This window comes from Sapajus apella, unplaced genomic scaffold (genome assembly GCF_009761245.1).
Source record: "Sapajus apella isolate SASKATOON/1434 unplaced genomic scaffold, GSC_monkey_1.0 scaffold54, whole genome shotgun sequence".
Classification (NCBI taxonomy): domain Eukaryota; kingdom Metazoa; phylum Chordata; class Mammalia; order Primates; family Cebidae; genus Sapajus; species Sapajus apella.
Window position 1 is genome coordinate 204,210 of NW_022436994.1, and position 24,022 is coordinate 228,231.

The 24,022-nt window shown below is 46.9% G+C and overlaps 1 protein-coding gene and 1 long non-coding RNA gene across 3 annotated transcripts in view; both read left to right on the top strand.

Moving 5' to 3' along the window:
* VOPP1 (VOPP1 WW domain binding protein) overlaps window positions 1-24,022 on the top strand; it is a 94,075-nt gene that overhangs the window by 29,087 nt on the left and 40,966 nt on the right. For both annotated transcript variants that reach the window (XM_032244178.1, XM_032244176.1), the window contains exon 2: window positions 17,523-17,581. In XM_032244178.1, the coding sequence (XP_032100069.1) occupies window positions 17,523-17,581 (59 nt within the window). The remainder of the gene's footprint in view (window positions 1-17,522; window positions 17,582-24,022) is intronic.
* Window positions 191-4,150, top strand: LOC116527297. The gene is made up of 2 exons (XR_004258478.1): window positions 191-2,203; window positions 3,610-4,150. It is a non-coding gene; the product is annotated as an uncharacterized LOC116527297 (long non-coding RNA).

Sequence of the window (24,022 nt, forward strand, 5' to 3'; positions counted from 1 at the left end):
TTTTGAGATGAAGTCTTGCTCTTGTCGCCCAGGCTGGAGTGCAATGGCACGATCTCAGCTGACTGCAACCTCCGCCTCCCGGGTTCAAGCAATTCTGCTGCCTCAGCCTCCAAAGTAGCTGGGATTACAGGCACCCGCCACCACGCCTGGCTAATTTTTGTGTTTTTAGTAGAGACCGAGTTTCACCATGTTGTTCCAGCTGGTCTTGAACTCCTGACGTCATGATCCGCCTGCCTCGGCCTCCCAAAGCGCTGAGATTACAGGTGTTAGCCACTGCTCCTAACCCTCTTGATACTTTTTTATGGTATTATTTGCAGCCTAAGAGTTTTAAGTTTCAATACATAAAGCCCACTTTATGTATTTTTTTTCTCATTACTTTTGCTTTTGGTGTTATGTCTTTTTCCTTGTATTTTAAAATGGTATTTATTTCTGTAAGCCTCTTCGGACCCTTTTTGAGATCTAAGCCAGACATAAAAATAAACCTTGCCATAAAATGGTGGCATTGACTCTGTCTCAGCGTCATCGTGGCAGTGAATTCAGTAGTAAATTTCCTGCGTTGAGGCTGCAGTGGAGGTGGAGAGCTGACACTGCAGGGGAGCAGCGTGCAGGTGAGTGGCTCTGTGAGGGCAGCTCCCATGGTGCCTGGAGGAATCCCGAATCTGTACACATGTAATCTCCGCTCCACGTGTGCACTGGGCTGGGCAGCAGGAACCTGGAGCAAGGTCAGCCCTTGAAGCTGCAGAGAACAGAAGCACAGCAATGTTGGTGACATTCAGGGGTCTAACCAGGCCGCCTTGCTGAGGGCCTGCGGGGTAGCAGATACCCTGGGCCAGTCAAACAAAGACGGAATGGGAGTTCATTTATTTTATGAGCTAAACAGACAAGTGTTAGCTAGCCAGGGAAGTTTGCCAATATACCATCATTTCTGTGAGAAAATGAGCCCTAAATTCTAAACCATCCCTAAGTTGGGGATTATCTGTCTTAATGTATGAGTGTTCTTAGTAGCTGTTCCCTTATTTGGGAGTCAGTGTGTATGTGTGTGTACACTTTTATGTTGTGTGTATAACAGATAGGCATGTGTGTGTATATATAACGTGTTTCTCCATTGAGCCCCGGTTCCTGCAGCCACTTACTGAGCCTGCCTGTGGCCATCTCTGTCCCAGGTTGCTGCAGGAAGGCAGCCTTTCCTTAGGATGCCACCTCCAGAAAGACTCAACTCCATCCACATCAGGGGCTGCTGAGCTCACGGCGTGGCCGATGATCCAGTTGTGAATTATTCACATCCTTTGTTTCCTTCCCTTTCAGCCTCACATGTGGCCCTTTCACAGCTCATTAGTTTTGTTTTAACGACAGGGAAGGAGAGAGGAATGGGGAGAAACTGAATTCAGTTTGGTTGAATCTTTGAGATAAAGGGGTGAATACCAGTTGGAATGGCATTTCTTAAATCATCTGGGGATTTCATGTGTTGATCTTGTTGCTTATTCTCATAGATAATTGATTTGGTAGTTGTAAGTTTTTAAACACAGTGAATGCATGCACATGTTGTGGTTTTTTTTTTATTAACAAAAAGGAATGAAACAAAATGTGGGGACCTTTTCTCCCTAACACCTTCTCAGCCCTAGACTCTGCAGAGAAAGAGGTTTACCTCTCTGATAAGTTTCTTGTGGAACTCTTCTTTTTTAAGTTTGTATATCCAAATATTTAGTTAAAAATACATAGATGGGATCGTATTATACACAGTGTTCTTTATCTTGTTTCTCCTTTTTTTTCTTAAGGTATGTTGCATGAAGGTGTTTCCTCATCAGCAGCTCAAACTCACAGCATTCCCCTTGGAGTTACAAAGTGTTTCTTTATAGGAATGGCCATGACTCATTTTAGTCTGCCCTCTCTTGATGGACAGCTAAGTAGTTTGAAGTTGTTTTTGCCATTATGCACAATGCTCAGCGAAACTTTTGGGTAAATATCTGTTTTCTGTGCTTTCGCAAGTTTGTATAGATGGACTATGATGTTTGCCATTAAACCATGTATGTAAAACACAGTTTACAGTGATCCTCAGCTGGGCTGTGGAATCCTGAGATCTTTGGACCATAGGGTTGTTCTTTTTGTGTGGTTTGTGCAGCCTGGCAGGAAGAGCTTGTGTTTAGATTATGAGAGGATATTTGAGCATCAAGTTAGCAAAGAACGTAAATGTTGTTCATTTCAGGTGGCAGCTGGCGGAGGGTCCCCAGCTCAGGGGTGGGCACTGCGTGGTGTTGTATGCTGGTGCTCTTTTGTGGGCAGGACACTTGGGTCAGACACCGGGGCCAACAGGGTGGCTGAGACGGAGCCCTTGCTCTTCAGGAGGTTCTAAAGACCCCACCCTGCAGGAGGAGGCAGGGCCCTGCATGCAGGATCGTAGCTTGGCACAAAGTGTGGGGCAGGTGTGGGAAAGAGTTGGTTGTCATCAGGGAAAGAACACGGCCTTTGGAGATAGCCTCAGATGTGCCGTGGGTTGGTGTCTGCCTGCCCAGCCTCTGCACAGAGGGGCAGTGCCCTTGACTGCATCCCGGGACAGCAGACACAGTACTGAGGATGCCTGCTGGCCGAGGGCAGCGTATTCCTTCCCACGGCCTCATTAGGACCAAATTCATGGAAGGGAAGATTCCTTGTAAGCTGAAGTGCTGAGTATTAAATTTAATCAGAGCTCCAAGGGGAAAGCTAACAACCCACCTTCTGGAAGTCTTGAAAATTTTCATCCAAGTGACAGTGAGGCTGAGACTCTGATGGTGGAAACCAGATGGCAGCAAGTAGACCTAGGCCTCTCTAGAGGTGTGCGGATGGAAATGGCTGCGGTGGGGGGCTGGGAGGAGCGGCAGAGACAGGAAGAGCTGATCGCGTCGGGGGGCGGCCAGGCTGGCAGGACACTCTCTGGGGTCTTGACTTTACCCCCAGTGAGGCAGCAGGGTTTCCAGGGGAGCCTGTCCCAGTGCCTTCTGAGCTCACCGAGCTTTGCCCTGACCCATCAGCCCTACTCTTTTGCCTGTTTGTGTAATGAAGCCCGCAGAAGAAAGGGACTTGTGGCCTCAAGGGGAAGCGGAGAGAAACCCACAGTGAATGGGGAGCCCCTGGAGATTTTCCAGCAGAAGTTGGTGTGCTGTGTGCCCTCCTTTCTGATTGTCTTTGACAGAGCCCTGCATAGGTCCCTGAGCTTTGTCAAGTCTGCTGAGAAGTTTAGGGGCTGGTGTGGTGTCAGCAGCGCCCCAGTGCTAGAGGCCATGTGGCCTGGCTTGGATGTGGGAGTGGTCCTAGGGCAGGTGCTGCAGACTCCTCCACTCTCCGTCTGTGTCTTCCTGTTCTCCTTCTCCCCCATCAGCAATCTCACCCCCTGGCTCCTGATACCAGCAAGGCTGGCCTCCTTGGAGGCAAGTCAGGAGTGTCCTGGGGAGAGACAGGGCTTGATGACCACGTGGATGGAGTGGGAAGACGGGAGGCACTGGGACTAGCATGTGGCTGGGGTGAGCTCATGGGTGGTGGTACTTTCCCCGAAGTCCAGAGCACTGGGTGGGAGCAGCATGCAGCTCTAGAGATGACTGCTATGAGGTTCCTATGGGCACCTGGCAGAGATCCCAGGTGGCAGCTGGCAGAGGGTCCCCAGCTCAGGGGTGGGCACTGCATGGTGTTGTATGCTGGTGTTCTTTTGTGGGCAGGACACCTACATGAAGGCTATGGCTGAAGAAATGGGTGGGGAGGAGTGACTGTTGACAGCTCCCTGGGCGCAGCCAAAATTGGGTCAGAATTGGGCAAATTGCAGATCAAGCTTAAAAACAGAAACCCAGCTGGGGGCAAGTACTGAGTCCAGGGCTCTAAGTGACTAACGCAGAAATGATGTTGTTGAGTTTACCTCCAGTCAGAGTGAAACTTGGGGCAGCCCATCCTCTCTGGCAGCTGTCCTCCAGGGGAAATGAGAATTGACCCAAGCCACAGGTGACCATGACCGGACCTTGCACTGGCTGAGACCAGAGGGTTTAGGAAATTAGATGAGAAATGAAGCAAGAGATGGTTCTCTTTTGACAGCCAAGTCCTGCAATGGAATGTAGACATTTGAACGAAGCCTAAGGAATGTCTAAAAGTGTTTGTAGAAATTTTTCTCATCTGCTTGCACTTGCTTTTTTACTACCATTCTTTTCTCTCTCCAGCTTCTTAAAAAAAAGCTACATGAAATGATTTCCTTCACGGATTTAACAAGCAGCACACAGTGACAGCTGTTAGGAATGATAGCTGACAGGGCTGGGAGACAGCTATACAGTTTGCTGGTAACCTTGCACAGACGAGTTGTTTTGGGTGGAAAAGCTGTTGCTTATTTACAGCAGTGAGGCAGAGGTGTTGCCTGTGGACCTGAGTTGTGCTGTCCTCCTTCCCATGGGTGTTTTGCTCACCTGCCTCCCTACCCACTCACCACACACTGGGTGCGAGAAAAGGTAAGAAGGAAAGACTGGGAGGACCAGAGGACACGAGCGTGAGTCCCAGGCAGCATCACTGAAGCTCGCGCCATCACTGTGTTGACGACTGAGGAGCGAAGGCCAGGTGGGGATTCAGGATGGACCGAGTGCTGTTCCACCCAGCCTCCCTGCCTCATCTCCCTGATGGGGACTTTCTTTTGGTGGGTAGTGGGAGGGGTTCTTTGAGTTAGCAGAGTCCATCCCATCTACAGAAGCTGAGGCTCAGGGAGGGGAGTTTCCAGGCAGTGAGACCCCAGGTCTGGAAGGTTCTCTGAGGTGGTATCCCACATAGCCACTTCCTTTTTCACGATTAAAAACACGTCAGACAGCACAGTCAACCATGGTCATCTCTGAGGCTGACTCAGAGGAGGCAGGGTTTTTTTTTTTTTTGCCCTTGGTACAGGGAAATCTAAATGATAGAAGAAATATTTATAAGTGATGGCTCTGGAAGCTGCTTGTGGGTGGACAGTGGTTCCTTTCCTGAGTGGGGAAGGAAGGGGCATCCCTGCTGCTGCCCTCGGGCTGCCCTTTAAGAGCCCCGCAGTACCCCCTGCATGTACCCACAGACAGCGTGGAGTGACGGGCCTCCATCCTCACTGGTCTGGCCTGGAGGCAGCTGGCTGAAGCAGCTTTTAGGAGGCATGCATGTGAGTTTGTGGTAAACAGAAATGATTGAGTTGATTGGGTTCAGGAGAGAGCGAAAACTGGCACCAAAATCACCTTCCTGGCACGTATGTTCCGTCCTCCTGGTTTAACTTAGGCCCGCACTCCACCTGAGAGTCCCTGAGAACCTTCCGATACACAGATCCTGCTTTGGGGCAACATGTAGAACTGACTCTCTCCTCGAATTTGCTGTGATGACCTAGTCCCTTAACATTTATGATAAATCAGTTCATGACAAGAGATAGACTCCTGAGCACAAGAAATAGCTTTTTGACTCGAGGTTAGATACTACCAGATTTAATGAAGGTGCATATTGCCAGAATTGAGGGGGTGTGAAAATTGAGTCGTGCAAAGGAATGAGAGCAGTACCCGTGGCAGTGCTTCCCAGTACCTTCCTGGGAAGAAAGTGCTGACAGGGTGCGCTGAAAGTCATGAAAACATCCACGGAGGGGGAGGCTCCCTCACGTTGCTTGGAGCTGTATTTTTCCACACCAGGGTATCGTCTCCAAGCTGCTGGTTGTAACTAGTGCAGTTCCTAAACTTCTGTGTTTTTTTTTTTCTGATTCACTTTGGATCACAGGTTCCATAGTCCCACTCGCCATAGAGACACGAAAGTAAGTTGTAAAGAATGTTAACTGCATCTTTAGGTGGAGCTTTACTTGACTATGATTCTCTAGAATAAACCCACATGGCGCAGAATGTAACGACTTATTGGGGGGCTCCGAGAATAGTGGGCATGTGCCAGGCGGTTTGCATGTAACCCTCAAGGCAAGACAGAAGTACCTCTCTCCATTCTATAGACAAAGAACCAAAGCCTAGAGACCTTCAGGGACGTGACCAAGGTTGGGTCACTGCTGAGGCCCAGGAGCAGGCATGTCTCAGGTGCTGTGCATGGTTATTCTAGTAAGTCACATCATCTTTGGATGTGGATGACACCATCATTTATTCAGGCTTTAGTCAAATCAGCTTTTCAATCTCTTGTGCTCTTTACAGTTAGAATCTAGATTTCCAGAAATGTATTTGTCATCAGAGAATTCAACACACTTCCCTTCTGAAATAGAAGTCAAATAGGTGGGGTGGTGAACAACCTGATTGAGGAAATCCTTACCCATTTTTTGGCATTTTGCTCTTGGAGCTGCTCCACTTAACTAATCTTTCTGGATATTTCTGTCTGCAAAAGGTAAGAAATTGATACTTTCTCTTAAGTGTGGTGATTCACTTTTGGATCTGCTGGCCAAGATTTAGGCCCAGCTGGAGGAGAGCAGTCTTTCAGTACTTATCTGTTGTCTCATTTTGGGGGCGTATCAGTTGGAAACAACACGCCTGTCATTCTTCTCAGTCATGTATGATATAATCAAAGCCCGGTGCCTGAATCATAGATCAGGAGGTGGCAGAGCTGAGCTGTTGACTTTTTTCATAATGTTACTCTTGTACTCTTCAATTATATCAAAAAGGATGACTTTTGCCGGTGTGGTAGCTCACGCCTGTAATCCTAGCATTTTGGGAGGCCGAGACGGGCGGATCCTCTGAGGTCAGGAGTTCGAGGCCAGCCTGGCCAACAGGGTAAAACCCCGCCTCTACTAAAAGTACAAAAAAATTAGCTGGGTGTGTTGGCACATGCCTGTAATCCCAGCTACTCAGGAGGCTGAGGTAGGAGAATTGCTTGAACCCAGGAGGCAGAGGTTGCAGTGAGCCGAGATCGCGTTGCACTCCAGCATGGGCGACAGAACTAGACTCCTTCTCAAAATAAAAGGATGACTTTTTGGGATTAGACCTTTAAGGAGAGCATTCAAAGGTTTGGTCCCTGTTCATTGCTTTTGTTGGAATTGAGCCCATAACAAAGGTTAATTATATTCATTTATTGCCAGCAGATAACAGTAGCACTGATATTTCCATCTGTTATCCCTGCTTTCAGGCCATTCTAATTAAATCTCTCAGACATCAGTTTTTTGAATGAATGATGTTTTGTGGCATTTGGAAAATTTGTCACACGAACCCTTTTGGCTGCAGGCCTTATTCATTTTATGTAGTTCTTTGCCTAGAATGGCACCTCTGAGTATTTTTGGCAGCTAAAAAGTCATTTCTGAGAGTGAAAGGATGCATCATGGTTTGCACCATGGTGGGCTTTGGGCTCTTGACTTTGCTCCCTTCCTTTCTCTTGCGGTTTCATGGTGGGCTGGACGTGCTGATTGCAGAGACAGTCTTCTTAGCAAAGCCGCTGGCACACTTGTGTTTGATTTCTGCTCCTGGAGATATAGTAATTGACAGTGTTGAGAGTTGAGGAATGCTGAAAGGTAGAATTCCTAATAACTATAAAAGATTATTTTGGGGCACAGAGATAGGGTCTTTCATGTGGATTCAGTCATTTTAGTTTTTTTCTATACAGCAAAATAATGCCTACAATAACTCCTTCCAGTTCCATGTGAATGATGTGACAGACATTCCAAAGGGTGGGTCATGGATTATGATGACACAGGAAACTGCAGCTGGTATACATTGTGACAGAAAGCATACAGACTTTGGAAACCAGCAGACCTGAAGTCAGATGCTGACTTTCTGCTTGCTCCTGTGTCACCTTTGTAAGTTAATTCATCTGTCTGAGACCGTAGTTTGCTTATTTGTAAACCACCTAACTCCCAGGGTTGTGATGATATGAAGTGAGATTTCACATGGAAAGCACCTAGTGGACACAGGCGCTCCCTGTATGGCATCTGCTGTTTTTGCTTTCTGATTGAGCTGGAATGAGGAGTCCTGACATCATTAGTCATTAAGGAAACGCCAATTAAAATCACAGTGAGATACCAGTACAGTACCAGATGGCTAATATCAAAAAATAGAGAATAAGTGTTAGGATTTGGAGAGACTGGAGCCCTCTTACATTGTCGGTGGGAATGTAAAGTAGCGCAGCTGCCTTGGAAAACAGTTTGACAGTCTCTCAACAAGCTAAATGAGTTACCATGTGACCTGGCAGTTCCACTCCAGGTTTTGGAGTGGAATATACCTATTCCACTTTTCTTGGTATATACCTAAGAAATTAAGACATCTGTCCATGCAAGGACCTGTGTGCAAATGCATATGGCAGCATTTTCATAATAGCCAAAATGCCATATCAACCCAGATGTCCCTGAGCTGGTGAATGGATAAACTAAGTGTGGTGTCTTTGTGGAATGGAATATTGTTCAACACTAGAAAGGAAGGAATTGCTGATATATTCAGCAACATATAATCCAGACAGAAGATACTATAAGTTGTATGATTTTCTTTAATTGAACCATATAGCAAAGGCAAGACTCTGGGTAAAGATAAAAAATCTTTATCCAGAGTCTTATACAGCACAGCTGTATATATTTCCTAAAACTCATCAAACTATACCTGAAGATGGGTGATTTTATAGTGTATAAACTAAACCTCAGTAAATTGAGCTGGGACTTGGATCACCTGATCCAAGTGTCGTAAACGGTGATTTGTATTGATAATTATGTTTTAAAAGCATGGTTTTCAGAACGCTTGTGTTGAGTGGGCATGAGTAGGAGCTCCTGCTTGCATGGGTGTGTGCAGTGAACCCAGTCCTTTGCATTCATTGAGGACTATTGTCCCTTGCCTCTTGCCACAGCAGCCTCTGACATCAGAACCGAAGCTTCAGTAGAGAGATATTTTAAAAAGAAATCACACCATCCAAATATAACACTGTGAATTTAGGCTTATGCTGTTACATTCTTTTTCCTATGAATATGTTTATTTTTACATTGTTAAAATTAAATATATATAATGTGTTTTAAATTAACTATGTGGAATAAACGTTTTTTATGATGTTAAACTTTCTATGAATACAGCTTTAATTGCTGACTCTGTATTTGTTTGAATACACCTTTTCTATCCTTGTATATTATTTTTCACAAACTTTATCTGTTAGTTTTTAATTCCTAGCTGGAGAATGTTGTTGTTAACAGTTATATTTTCTTATTTTAAATGTCTTTTATTTATTTATTTATTTTTTGAGACGGAGTCTCATTTTTTTGCCCAGGCTGGAGTGCAGTGGCGCGATCTTAGCTCACTGCAATCTCTGCCTCCTGGGTTCAAGCAATTCTCCTGCCTCAGCTTCCGGTAGCTGGGATTACAGGCACGCCACCACGCCCAGCTAATTTTTGTATTTTTAGTAGAAACAGTGTTTTACCATGTTGGCCAGGCTGGTTTAAATATCTTTTCCTATCCAGTTTCCACTTCTTTTTTGGGGTACTAAGTGGGCTGCATCTTAAAGTAAAATTTAATAGAGATTTAAAAATAAAATGTTCAAGTTCCGTACAGAAAACTTGGAGACTGACTACCAAATGTATAGTGGAAAACAATCATCTCTAGTACCAACTAAAACATAATTAGTTGTCAGTATTTTGGTACATGGCTTTCCATATTACTTTCTGTTTCCTGTAATGTATAACAAAAAATACAATTCTAGATATGTTATTTTATTGAACTTTTTTTAGCAAAATATTCCTAATTATGTTTGTCTACATTCTGATAGTAAATGCCTTACCAATACATTTTTTGGATGTCGTCTTGTTAGCAAAACCCATCTTGAAAATTTTGGTTATTTTTAGTTTTTGGGGTTTTTTTTGTTTTTTTGTTTTTTTTTTTTTTTTTGAGATGGAGTCTTGCACTGTCAATAGTGCAGTGGTGAGATATCAGCTCACTGCAGTCTTCACCTCCTGGGTTCAGGCAATTCTCCTTCCTCAGCCTCCCAAGTAGCTGGGACTACAGACGTGGGCCACCACGCTCTGCTAGTTTTTGTTGTTGTTATTTTTTTTTTTTTTAGTAGAGACGAGGTTTCACCATGTTGGCCAGGATGGTCTTGATCTCCTGACCTTGTGATCCACCTGCCTCAGACTCCCAAAGTGCTGGGATTACAGGCGTGAGCCACGGCATCTGGCCTTGTTTTTAGTTTTTTAAATAACACTTGTTCTCAATTGTTTAAACTGGCTAAAGTTACGTACATTTTAAAGATTTTTGATATGTATTGAAAAATTGTCTTCCTGAGACATTTCATTTTCCCAACAGAATTATGTGATGTTTTTTTTCCCTCATGCCCTTGTCGACAATAGGTACTATGGGATTTTTTTTAAATGCCAATTTGATAGGTAAAAACCATACTGTTGTAGTTTATATTTATTTGATTATTAATGAATATTGTTTCTTAAAATAGGTTTCTTGGCCTTTTGTGTTTCTTTGAAAAATTCTCATATCAGTTTTATTTTTTTTCTGTTGGAATTTTTCTTTTTCTTATCAAATCATGTAAAGTCTTTATTGTTTAAAGCTGTTGGCCCTATTTTATTTGGATAGTTTCCTCTGCTGCTGGCTTTTAAGTTTGGTTACTGATTAATTTTCACCTGCTGGGGATGAGGCTTTTTACCTGCTAGAATGAGAGGCCGTGAGGTGGTCTGCTCCCCCATCCTTCTGTTGAACACAAAGCAGGTAAAGCAAAGCAGCTGTTCAGAGTCAGCTACGAGAGTTTGACAGAATTTCCCCATGGTCTGTGGTTGGGATTCGTTTATGGTTTCCAGCCAGCATCCCTAGAAGGTGATGCCTCATCTCTGATTGTTATTTGCTGGCCGGCCATGTATAAATTGCAGATGTGGTTTCTTCTATAAGACAGGGGGGATCTTTTATTTCCGTTTTCTAAGAGTTCATCTGCTTTCTGCCCACTCAGAAATGGTGCTTGTGAGAAGCCTCATACTGTCATCTCTAAAAAAATCAAGGTTCCTTGGAGATAAGACATTCTTGAGAAACAGAATGGCCCGTAAACCCGGGGATTAAGTAATTAGCATTTAGGGAACTGATTGAAATTCCAGTACAGGAATTTAAAGCATGATCGGTCCTATTTATTAATTGAAATTCAGAGACTTTGAGATAATTGCCTGTCATTCCCTGCAAGGATTGTCGCTCTACTTTGAGCAGGCTCCCCCTGCCCTTTACTTCTGTCCCTGGTCCTGAGCATCAAGCCTGCCAGCACCCGTGAGGCTCCCTTTGTTCTCAGCCTTTGCGGAGTGTAGCAGGCCCACTCTAATTGGGCTGGAGCTGGAAGCAGCTGGGATCTCATTGCCTGTGTGTCAAGTTCAGCTTTTGATGAATGTGAAAGCAGCGAGATGCACAGCAGGGGGCCCCTCCCGTTTGAAAAAGACGGAGTCCTTGGGCTGATCTTCCCTGGGGACCGTCCCACCATCCTGAAGCAAACCCTGGACTTTTGGCCCGGGATAGACCGTTGGCCAAAGCTGTTTGTAACAAAAGGATCCCTCCTTTCTAGGGGTCGGTGAGATGAGTCCTGTCAGTGAGCTGCTGGTTTGCAAGTTTGTCTGCTATTTTATCTAAAGGTCTCACTTATCCCCTGCACTTAAAAGCAGAACAGGTGGAATTTAGGTAAAGTCCACATTGTTTTGGATCCTTGACCCTGCTCTTTCACTTCCTCACATCCCGGAGTCACAAGCTTCAGTCCCCGCCAAGTCAGCTGTGGCTGCCTGTGGCGTGGCTCTGTTTTAGCTTGGGATAGAAAAGGAAGAAGCACCCGTCATCAGTGGCGTCCTGCGTCCTTCCTCACTGAGCACACATGGAGGAGTAATTTATGTCACTATGAGGATTACTGTTGGAGATCAGCAAGGGTTTACTCTCTGGGGCTTATTTAGATCCTGCCTAAATAGGGATAACTATATTTGGGATGGCTTACCTACATCTGTAGGTACCCTGGACCTTGAACCCTGGGTGTCAGGAGTCCTCCCTGAGCAGAGACATCCTCAGGCCTCTCCAGTGTGAACCGTAGATCCCCTCGAGGGAGTTGCTCCTGAAGGTTACCTCGTAAGCCCGCACCGTCTGTTGTGTTCATAGCTTGTAAGTTGTATGTTACTGTTCTCATACTGTCTCTGCTGTGCACATGGAAGTAATATCCCGCAGGCGCTGGCACAGGGCTGCTGTATTCCCAGAGCCCAGGACAGCGTCCTGAACACAGAGGATGCCTGCTTGGTAACAGGAAGCAGTCAGCCTCTCCCCAGACACACAATTTCTGTTTCCCCAGATGGTTGATCCTTAAGAAATCATGGTAGTAGTATCTTTGCAAAATGGGTAGACTGACTTTTCAGAGTGGGAATAAAACCCAGAAATTCACTTTTTTCCCCCTTCATTTACATACATTTTCAGGGTTGTTTTTTTTTTTTCCTTTTTTTTGAGAGAGGCTTTTTTTTTTAAGGGAGGTTTTGGAAAACTTACACATGTAAGGCATTACCTATTTAGAACCTTTGTTCTCAAGAGGTTTGGAAGCATTGCTTCTGCTTGGATGTTGGAGGACCACGTAAGATGAGCCTTGGAGGTTGTTTGTTCCAGAGGAGACACAGAGAGAGAGGTGTCTGACCAGGCATTGCGATGCATTCAGTCTCAGGTTCTTCATAAAGCAGGAAAGAGAGTCCCTCCTGCCTTAGAAATGAGGAGTCAGACCAAACTGGTTGGTGGCATGGCTGGCAGGTTGCAGTTAGGGCCAGGACCCACAGCTCTGGTTCTTTGGCTCCTCCGTTCCCCATGGGTTCCCCTTTGCCCATCAACTCCTGTGCTTCTGTGTGACCCAGCGCGGGGCCTTCTTTCTGCCTCCCTCCCCTGCTTGCTTGTGCGGCCGCATCTGCATGCCTGGCGGTGGTCAGGAGTACTCTGGAGATCCCTCTTTTTTTTTTTTTTGAGATTGATTCTTGCACTATCACCCCAGCAGCAGCGCAGTAGCACGATCTCTTCTCTGGGGTTCAAGTAATTCTCCTGCCTCAGCCTCCCGAGTAGCTGGGACTACAGGCGTGTGCCACCATGCCCAGCTTTTTTTTTTATTATTATTGTTTAGTAGAGACGGGCTTTCACCACGTTGGCCAGGATGGTCTCAATCTCCTGACCTCGTGATCCGTCCGCCTTGGCCTCCCAAAGTGCAGGGATTACAGGCATGAACCACCGTGCCTGGCCAAGATCCCTCTTACTTGTCCCTGGCAAACTCCCCTTTGACCACAGCTCCAACCGTCTGGCTTTGTCTTGAGTCCTGGTGCTGGGGCTGGATTTGGAGTTTGGACTTGATAGGCAGAGACTACCTTTCTCAGCGGACTTCAGCTTGGCAGCGCCCGGCTCTCAACCCTGCGCTCCTCGGGCAGGTGTGTGCCTCTCCACCTCCTGGTCTCCATTCCCATCACAAGGCTGCGTCCTCCTAGATTGGGTGGGCTGATTCTGACACCTGGTGTTCAGTTAGCAAGGATTTGTTAAGGAAAAGCTCAACAGCCACAATTATCAGGACTTGTGTATCCTCATTTTGCGGTTTTTCAGTTGACTAATGAGACCTGTGATTTTACGTTCTTCATGTTATCTGGCTGTCAAATGGAATCATGCCATTCATTAACTATAGTGAGATAGTATATATGCGTATTATGATGTTGACATTCCTCAAAAGAAAGCTGCTGTAAAAGTCCAGCTACCAAAAATAGTGAGACACTTTCCAGGTTATTACCAAATTTCAAACACAGGAATTTCAACAGCAACGAAATGGAACTACATTTTAATGCCAGGCAGCTCTGTGTAAAGGTGTTTTCTGTTTCAGGAAATGTAGCCTTAATATTAAGAGTAGTTTTTGTAAAAGAACAAACCGGGGTTTCGTTTTTCAAAATATGTTTTATTTGGGTAGTTTAGTGAGAAATGGCAAAAGGTTATTAGCAAGTAACTAAGGAAGAGAAACCAACAAGTAGGCAGCCGTGAAGTTAGGGAATATCCCAGAAAAATGCCAGAGGAAGAGTAGGATGGAAATGGTGCGCGTCACTGGGGAGGGCCCCAGAGGAGCGTGTCCTTGCCAGTCCCCTGTGAGCACTGACGTCACAGGCATCTACCCTGCTTAGTTGCCCCCGGCCTAAAGGGGACATGTGTGATCATGCCATGGTAGTCTTTCGTAAATCCTTTCATTCTGAGAAGAGTGATTTTAAAAAATACTTTCTATTTAACTTTATTATCTGAATATGAAAAAACAGTTCAAAAGTCAAACTGTGTAAAAAGATACGCTCAGAAGAATCTTGCTCTTGCCCCTGTCTCTTCCACTCCATCCATCCTCCACAGGGAAGCATTTTCACTGGTTTTTACAGAGACAGATCTCTAAATCTAAAACATTTTATTTAGGAAGTAAGCATTGCAGTCTGGGCCATACACACTGACTGGGTGGTTTCAGTATGTCTGAAGAACAAAGAGAAGTTTGGAAGTCTTATAAAAAAGGAGAAATGTCAGGGATTTTTTTTTTTTTTTTTTTTTTTTTTGAGACTGAGTCTCGCTCTGTCACCCAGGCTGGAGTGCAGTGGCGCCATCTTGGCTCACTGCAACCTCTGCCTCCCAGGTACAAGCGATTCTTCTGCCTCAGCCTCCTGAGTAGCTGGGACTACAGGCACGTGCCACCATGCTCGGCTAATTTTTTATATTTTTAGTAGAGATAGGGTTTCACCATGTTAGCCAGGATGGTCTCGATCTCTTGACCTCGTGACCTGCTCTCTTCCGCCTCTCGAAGTGCTGGGATTACAGGCGTGGGCCACCGCGCCTGTGGGGTGGTTTTGAGAGTTGTTTTTTGGCACTAGTGAAGTTTTGGGGAGCTGGGAAGCTCTCATTGGTGAGGGATAGGGCTGGGTAAGCTAGTCTGAGAGTCATGGCAGGCAGTTTTGGCAGCTAGGCTTGCCCAGAATGACTTCTTGGAGCAGTGCTATGTGCTCTGAGTGCTTTGTCCCTCTGGCCTTGGCTCTGTTAGTTGGGTAGGACAAGAATGACCCTTATGATCAATTTTCACACACTCTAGTATGTGAAAAATAATCCTTTCTGTGATTGTTTTTAAATTTATTGGTATATAATAATTGTTCATATTTATGGGATGGATGTGATGTTTTGATGTGTGCACCCTAGGATTCTTTTTGTATAAAGCAGGCCAAATACACACGTTTCCTTTGGCGCCGAGGATGGCGTACTGAACGTATGTTTTTGTTTCTGCATATGCGTTTTCACTAACACCGTATCTTGGGGATCATCTCACACCAGCTCTCAGAGGCCTTTGTTCTTTCTTGCTAGAGGTGGGCAGAGTAAGTTTCTCAGGGGAGCTCTGGTGAGTCCGGAAGATACTGTACCACGGACTGTCAATTTTGCTACCGCAAAGAAGCTATGGGACCTGGAAGAAGACTCTCGCCTTAATTTGTAAAGTGGCATTCCTCATACTCCTATACCCCAGAGACAATGTGCATTCAGAAATGTGGCATTATTTTGTCTGATTGGAAGAAAAAGTTTTTTCTGAAACGCATTGCATTAGTGATGGAGATGTGGTATTAGAGTATCAAGTGACTGCTTCAGATCCGGAAACCTTTAACCAAGAGGAATTGCAGAAAAGGCTGCTGTGGAGGCCAGAGCCACTCCTTATTTCCACTGCCAGCCCGTGCGCCCGGCTCTTGCCTCGTGGCTGTGGCATGTCTCTGCCGAGCAGCCTTGGAGCACTGAGGCCACAGGCAGGAAGGGGGCTGTGGGCTTGCGTTCTGCTGTTCCCTGGCCTCACTTCTTGATCGTGTGGAACTTAAGTGTCAGGTTCCAGGAACGTTTGCCCGTCAATGGTGGTGATGGAGAATAAGAAAGACTCGTTTAAAGTGACACATGGAAGGCAGACCTGGTTTCTCCGTTGATCACAGAAGACTCTAGTGAAATGAATTGTAATTTGGGGCAGAGACCTGAAATTTCTCTTCCTTGCCAAAATAAATTGATTTCGTCAGCTGTCTGAGCTTCATTTCTTAAACTGGACAGGAGCTAACCTAGTCTAAATTAAACTCATTTTCCATTAATAAAACTAGGTCACTCCAGGCTGCCTGAGTATGCCTCTGAGTATCTCAAAGCACATTCTCCAAAATCCAGGCGTTCCTGCCATTTTCGTAACCCATCACATGTCGCCAGCCTGATGTTGGCTCTCACCTCTCCTGTGGCATGCCGCTGTAGATGTAGGGCCTGTGTCTAACTCCTTTCCAGCTGCAGGCCAATTGTGGCAGGAGGGCATTGCTGTACAGCTGCTGGGGCTGCGGACAGGCTAAGAGGAAGCTGACCTAGCCATTCTCCCGCTGGAGGACAGGCTTTGGGCAGGACGGCCCTGCCTCGCCCAAGTAAAGCATTGTTTTGCTGTTCCTTTGCCAGTATTCCTGCTGCTTCCCAGCAGGAAGCACCATAAGGTTTTGAAGATTTTATTTACACATGGGGGCCGATAAACTAGATCATGCAGGTAGGAAGTTATGAATTTAAAACAAAAATGACAGCACAAATGGAATAATTTTAGAAAAGCCTTGTTCAGCTAGGCAGAACATCTCTGCATGGAGAGCTCCCTGAGCAGTGGGGACGCTGGCCTGCCTCACTTGCTGGAGGTTTGTAGGAGCCTCCAGGTGGCATCTGGCCCCTGCTCCAAGGCCTGTGCACACTCCCCTGCCCTGCCGTTCCTGTGGATGTCTGGAGCTGGTCTTACCTGGAAAGCCCAGGAGAGGCTCCCATTGTCTTTCCTTGTTCCTCCTTTGTCTTCCTGCACATGAGAGAGGGCCGCGAGTGAACCGTGACTTGCAGCATCTGGCAGACATAGGTCGGAATGTGGGTTTAGCATATTCTGAAATAACGCAGATCTAGAAATGCTAAAGCTATTGGAGATGTCTTTCTAAAACGGAAATTGAGGGGCAGTGGAAGTCTTTGCAGTGCCTTATTTCTAGCATTCTTGTGTAATCTGAAGTATCATACCAAGTACATTTTAAACAGTAGATTGTCTTTAATTTACCTTTTCATTAAAATGCTCATATCTCTCATGAAAGGTTACCAAAAAAAAAAATAGGAAAATAGATGTTTTAAAGAAATAGAAAGTTGGCCGGGCGTGGTGGCTCACGCCTGCAATCCCAACACTTTGGGAGGCCAAGGTGGACCTATCACGAGGTCAGGAGATTGAGACCATCCTGGCCAACATGGTGAAGCCCCATCGCTACTAAAAATACAAAAATTAGCTGGGCGTGGTGGTGTGTGCCTGTAATCCCAGCTACTCAGGAGGCTGAGGCAGGAGAATCGCTTGAACTAGGGAGTTGGAGGTTTCAGTGAGCCGAGATCTCACCACTGTACTCCAGCCTGGCACAGAGGGAGGCTCTGTCTCAAGCCTCAAAAAAAAAAAAAAAAAAAAAAAAAGAAATAGTCGTGAGAAAGGGGAGGGCTCTCACGTAATACATTGTCTGCCCTGATATCCAGCTTTCCGTGGGTTAAGCTGTGTCCTCTCACGTTTCTTTGCTGCCTTTGTGAGACCTTCTCAACAAGATGGAGATTCCTGAGTGCTAACAAAGTTTTTCTTGCTTCTATTTGCAGTGCACAGAAGCCAAAAAGCATTGCTGGTATTTTGAAGGACTCTATCCAACCTATTATATGTAAGTATTTGCACTTTTCTGTGGTTTCATTCTGTGGCAGTACCTTTCTCTGGGAATTGTCTTGCTAAAGGTCTGGGTGTGGGAAAGGGAAAGCCCGGCGTGGCCCAGCCTCTACTGTGGTGCCAGGCCTGCCTCGCTGGGGGATGAGCAGGCGACCTCACCCTGGTATCCTGCCCACTCAGACCAGTTACGCTGAGGACGACCTGAAATCCTGTGCCCTGTTCTGTGATGCAGGTGAGCTCACATGTGAGGGGAAAATGGGGGTGACATGTCTGTGGAAGACAAACGTTATGTTGGCTTGTGCACATTTTCCTAGGCAAAGAAAGCAAGGATCGTAGGAGTAGACTTAGGACCTCAGTGGAGCCACTGTGATGGTGTGTGTGTGTGCGTGTCTGTGACTGTGATGGGGTGTGTGTGTGTGTGTGTGTGTGTGTGTCTGTGCACATGTGTAGGAAGTCACAATGATCGCCTGTCTCTTGAGGCTTCCTCCCCAGAGAGCTGCCGTCACAGCCTCTCAGCTCAGAGCAGGTTATACACCTTCCGGGCCCCCCTCACTGTCTGCCAGTCTTGCTGTAATGAGGGCATGGCTGCATTTTCTCCCTGTGGTTTTCGTGTGTTTGTAATATCTGCCGTGGTAGCCACCAGCCCTGTGGAGCCACCTACCTCAGTGGCTACATCAACTCTCCAGGTTATCAGTTCCTGTTTTTGATTCTGTTTTGAAGTTCCTTAGGTATTGAGTGGAATGCCCTAACCAAAATTTCCCAAAAACTTGATTATTCTTAGTATTGAATTTTGTAAAACCTGAGATTCTTCAGGCATATAATTGTAGTCTAGCAGAAACACTGTATATTCTAGCTTATAGGGTAATTGGGTAGGAGACGTATAATAACAGCAGAAAGGGCTATTTTTTAATCTGTCAGAACATACCTTTTTCTTACCTGTCATTATTATTTTTTTCTTTTCCGAGATGGACTCTTACTCTGTCACCAGGCGAGAGTGTAGTGGGGCAATCTCACTGCAGCCCCCGCCTCTGGGTTCAATCGATTCTCATGTCTCAGACTCCCAAGTAGCTGAGAATGCAGGCATGTACCACCACGCCCAGCTAATTTTTGTATTTTCAGTAGAAACGGGGTTTCTCCATGTTGGCCAGGCTGGTCTCGACTCCTGACCTCAAGCGATCCGCCTGCCTTGGCCTCCCAAAGTGCTGGGATTAGAGGTGTGAGCCACCTTGCCCAGCCTCTTCCTTGTCATTCCTGAGGAGCCCAGTGTAGGAGGGGAAGGTTGCCCATCTGTCAGTGGGGGTGGGGCACGGAGCAGCTGGCCATGTTCCTCGTCTTGGTTTTATACTGACAAGCAGGAGTCAATATGCCCCATGGCGTGGAGGCCCTGGCAGGAAGCCTCTGCAGCTGCAGAAAGACAGACCCTACTTGGAAAATAAAGCAGCAGTGTAAAGACTGGGGCCCTAATTACGGAGTTGTCAGATTGAAGAGAAATGGTAATGGGATAACAGGAAGAGAAAATATTTTGGGCCTTCTCGGCATGATGAATTTTCATCAGTACACTTTATTTCCTTGTTCAGCCTCTTGTGCAAATGTGGACCTTGGGCCTCCTGTGTGCACTGCCTTGAAAACCTATTTCTCCAGTTGTTTTATAGATGAGCTTTGTCAGCTTGCGCGTCAGAGGTCACTGCTGTTCTTGTATTGACTTGTTCATTTGTTCTTTATTAATTCACTTGTTCCCTGCATATTGTGAAAGTATTTTACATTGAGCTGGAACCAGGGAACACAGAGACAAGCCCTGCTTTTGTCACTCAGGCCTGTGGCTTGGTTTTCTTTCCTGCTTTTCTCTTCCAATGGTGGGGAGAAGGATCCAGAGCACCTTAGGTGCGCTGTCCAGAAAAATGGAAAAGCCAAGTGACTGTTAGAACACGAAGCTCAGCATGGGAATAACAGCAGGTAACAGTTACTAAGCGCCTACTCCAGGCCCAGCGTTGTCCTGTTCCCCGTACGTGAATTGAGGTCTTCTGACTTCATGGTGCCAGAAAACGCCACCACACCCACTGGTCTTCTCGGTTCTGACTCTGGTCTTTCTGTTTCTCCCCCCGGTTCCTAGTGCCCTCACTCACATTCAGATCTGTGAATGCCCCTCTGAACCACTGCAGAAACTTTCTAACTGGTCTCCTTTCAGCCTCTGCTCCCATCCAGTTCTCACTTCTTTCTAAATTTTCATGTACTTTTTTGCTTAAAACCATCAGGAACAAGGTCCTTTTAACAGTAGAGTTACAAGAGAGTGTCTGGCTTTATCTTCCTTCTCTATTGTGAGTCTCATGAGGGCAACAAGTTATAAATACTTGACTCCCCAGCAAGGCATAGGATAGTGCCCGACGCAGCGGCCATCCTCGATGGTGAGCGGATGCATTTCCTTGCAGTTCCCACCGTTTGGTCAGCAGCGCTGACCCACGCAGGGGACCTTTGGTTGTTTCCCAGTTCTCTGAGCTTCTTCTGACGCAGTTCCCCTGTCCCCATAAGAGTTTGTTCCTCCCTCCCTGTTTTGGCTCTGAGAGAGTGCTGACAACACCAGTGAATTGCGCCAGGTGGCGAGTGCTTCGGGATGGGACCGTGGGCTCTGCATTCTGTGACCCTGCCGCCTGGCCCAGTGCATGGCACCTGGTGTTTGTCATCATGTTCGTGCAGAGTTCACATGTTTGCCATTACTTTTTTATTTAATTGGGGTGAAATTCAGAGAAAAGAATTAACCGTTTTAAAGTGACCCATGCAGTAGCATGGAGCACATTCCCCACGTGGTGCGGTCCCCACCTCTGTATAGCAGCAGCCTTCCCATCCCTCCACTCTGTTATTGGCACTGCGATCTTGGCAGCTGCTTCCTCTGTAAAACCTGCTGGGTTTGAGGCACGGGGCATGTACATGGCCAGTGCAGAAGTTGTAAGAACAGAACAAACCCAAGGCCAGCTCACCTCTCTCACGTATGCTCATGAGATTAGTGCTACAGACTCAGTGTGCCACTTCCCCGCACATGCGAGGGACGGCAGTGTCCTGATACAGCAGTGAACCCAGTGTGGTACCAAGGAGAAAGGGCAGCTAGCACACGTGTGGTGGCTTGTCCAGTGCCCTAACCGGTCCAGAGATTTAACACTCAAAAGCTGTCTTCTCCAAAGCTGTTTTCTCCACTGTCCATCAGGTTGGGGTCATGAAGCATTTTTCTTCAAGGAGAATAAGTAGAAATTGCTTAGCTGTATTCTACTCCATCCAAGCATATCTTGCTCCAGGAGAGGTCTGCTGCAGGCAAAAGACGGTAGCAGCACCCCCACTGGAATTGCTTAGCCTGTAGGAGGCACAGCTGCCCTAGAGTTAACCTTGAGGGTACGTTATTGTTGATCGCTGGAGCCCGCTGTGGTTTCTGCCACCTTGGTGCAGAAGGCAATGCAGGTACAGGAGACTCGTATCCAGCCCAGGCTCGCCCTTCTTCCGGAGGCCTGGGCGGGATGCAGTGGAGGCTGGCGAGCTGCCATTGCATACCACAGCTGGCCTGGCCTCTGGACACATGGCCAGTGTGCAGGGTGTTGTCCTGGGGATGGTGACGGCTGCACCTCATTCATTCCAGACGCAGGTATCTGTGGAGGGCCACCACGTGTCAGGTGTTGTGCGTTGCGGTGTGCAGGACAGGGAGGGTACCTGTGCCTCAGGCAGCAGTGGTACAGTCATGTGGGAGACTGACTGGTCATTTCTGAAACATGTTTAACATTACATTTAAAAAAACCTTAAAATTGGCCGAGTGCAGTGGCTCATGCCTGTAATCCACCCTTTTGGGAGGCTGAGGTGGGCAGATCTCCTGAGCTCATGAGTTTGAGACCACTGTGGGCAACATATTGAAACCCCATCTCTACTAAAATATACACACAAAAGATCAGCTGGGCATAGTGGCGCGAGCCTGTAGTCCCAGCTACTCGGGAGGCTGAAGCATGAGAATTGCTTGAGGCCCAGAGGCGGATGTTGCAGTGAACCAAGATCGTGCCACTGCACCCCAGCTTGGGCTACAGAGTGAAACTCCATCTCAAAAAAATCTTAAATTATAGCAGATGTCATGTAAAATGTACATATATTCTACGTTTAATTTCATCTGAGTAAAGTGCTTTATCTAAGATTCTCCAAGATAGATTATTCCTTACAAATACGTTGACTCAGGGTGGCGTCCTGTTTTGTTAGAGGTGTTTTTTTTTCTTTCCCCTGTGGAAAATATATTTCAAATAACACCTCTGTTTTGTGAGTGTAACTCATCATGCGGAGTGCATTGGGGAGGGAACACCTAGGTTGCAAACTTGTTTTAGAGATTTTACTTCTATATTTGATAATCCGATTTCATTCTATCTCGCCGGAAATCCCAGATGGCAGCCACCTTCTCCCCACTCTGCCTGTCCCTGCATTTCATTCCCATGCCAGTTAGTAAGCTAACAGAGACTGATCTCTTTTAATGAAATGTAGGTTTTCCGCTGTTGCTACCTAGACATTCAAAATTATTCTCACCTGTTCCGATTTCTTTGTGCTAAATGATCTCTCTTTCTACCCTATCCCTGCATCAAGGTTTGTTTCATTTCCTTAATTTGCTATTTTTCCATTGTTGGTATGGGAGACTGTGTATTACATGTATAAACAAGATATTCTCCTTTTTGAAGAAAAAGACCCTTTGGGATCTGAACAGAAAAGCAATATATTCCCGTTCCCTCCAATAATGTTTCTTTTTCCCTTCCACTTTCCTTCACTACCTGCCTTTCTTGTTGCAAGCTGCCCTTCCAAGAGCTCTGAATTAAAATGTGCCTCTCTGTGCTTTGGGTCAGGGCTTACTAGGTGTCTCCTGTTAGCAGCATGTGGTTTCAAAATAGCAGGTGTCTGTGTGGCCCCAGCAGTTCCCGGCCCGTGGCTTGCATTCTCCCCTCGAGTCACACTTCTGCCCAGGCCTTGCTCCCTCAGCTCCTTTGGCAGCGTGGCCTGAAACGGGCCACCGTGTGAGCTTCCTGCAGCCAAAGATGAGAAGATAAAGGTGGGAGCTGACCGAGGAGCATGTCTTGCAGGATCCAAAGCCGCAAAGCAGCACACTTCCCTCCCAGTCCAGAAAGTGCTGCTGACTAAGGTGGCGTTTTTCAGAGAAGAGCCTAGACGCAGGTCCACGTCTGGGAGCTCAGTCTGACGTCCAGGTGGCTGCAGGGAGCACTGAGTCCTCCCTCATCAGGTGACAGGGAGCTCTGCCTGTCACAGAGTCTGTGCCTACTGCTCCTGTGGCACAGCAAGGTGGAGAGGCAAGGGAGGAGGTAGCCCCAGGCGCTGTTCAGCCTGCGGCTTCAGTTCTCTGTAAAGGAGGTGTGGTCGCGGTGCCTGGTGCACTGGGTTGCCGTGCAATATGAATACTGCTGTGCATGTGAGTAAGGACTCAGTCACTGTTTGTAGTGTCTGCAGTCTCCCGAATATTTGCAATTTCATTTGGCAGATTTTAACACAGACCTTGGAGAAGACTGGGGGTTCTGTGTCCAGAGGTGGCTGATGGGTCCCCTGACTTTACCTGGGGACCTCTGTCCCACCTCGCTGCTGGGCATGGTCTTGGTGATGAGGAAGGCGGCCTTTCCCAGCACGTCTTCAGTATCTTCCAGAGGTTACCTGGTCCTTCCTCCATGCCTGAGTGGACACCGCCATCCCTTTGTGTGCAGTGAGGTCCTCTAGGGTCAGGAGCAGTGGTTATAAGAAATGTCACTCTCTTCGCTGAGATTTCCCTCTCCACTGAGATTTCCAGCCCAGGTACTCCTCAGCTCCCCAGAGGCAGCCCGTCTCACAGCCACCACCCATGAGAGGACATGGCCTGTGGAAGAGCAGAGAGAGGGTGGTGGCCTGGGAGGCAGCAGCAGGCTGAAGGTGACACAGCATGTCTGTATTCCAGGGTGTGGACAGGGACCTCGAGAGGCTCCTCCACAGCTGACAGAGGTGCACGTTTGTCACACAGGGTTCAGGGCTTATCCAGCAGGAGGCAGAGCCCATTCCGGCAGACTGCATGGCCCCAGCTCACCACAAGGACAGCTAAGACCTGTTCACTTCTTTGCATCTGCCTTTGTAGCAGGGCAGAGCAGAGGGCGGCCCTGAGTTGCCCCAGACTAGCTGAGACACCAACTCTGTCAGACACACAGCCTGGGAATGCAGTGGCTGACGTGTGCAGTGCTTGCCTAAGCACGCTGTGGCGATGAGGGTCCCTCTCTGCAGCCCATACCCCTCTTTGGTACATGGATACCATGCTCCTTCATGGGACTTACTGTGGCTGAAATAAAACATCTGTGTGTCTCCTCCCTATGCTGGGAGCCTGTCTTGCTGATGTTTATAACTTTTGTGTTAACAACACAGGGCCTGGCCCATAGAAGGCACTCAGTACAGTATACCTTTAGTA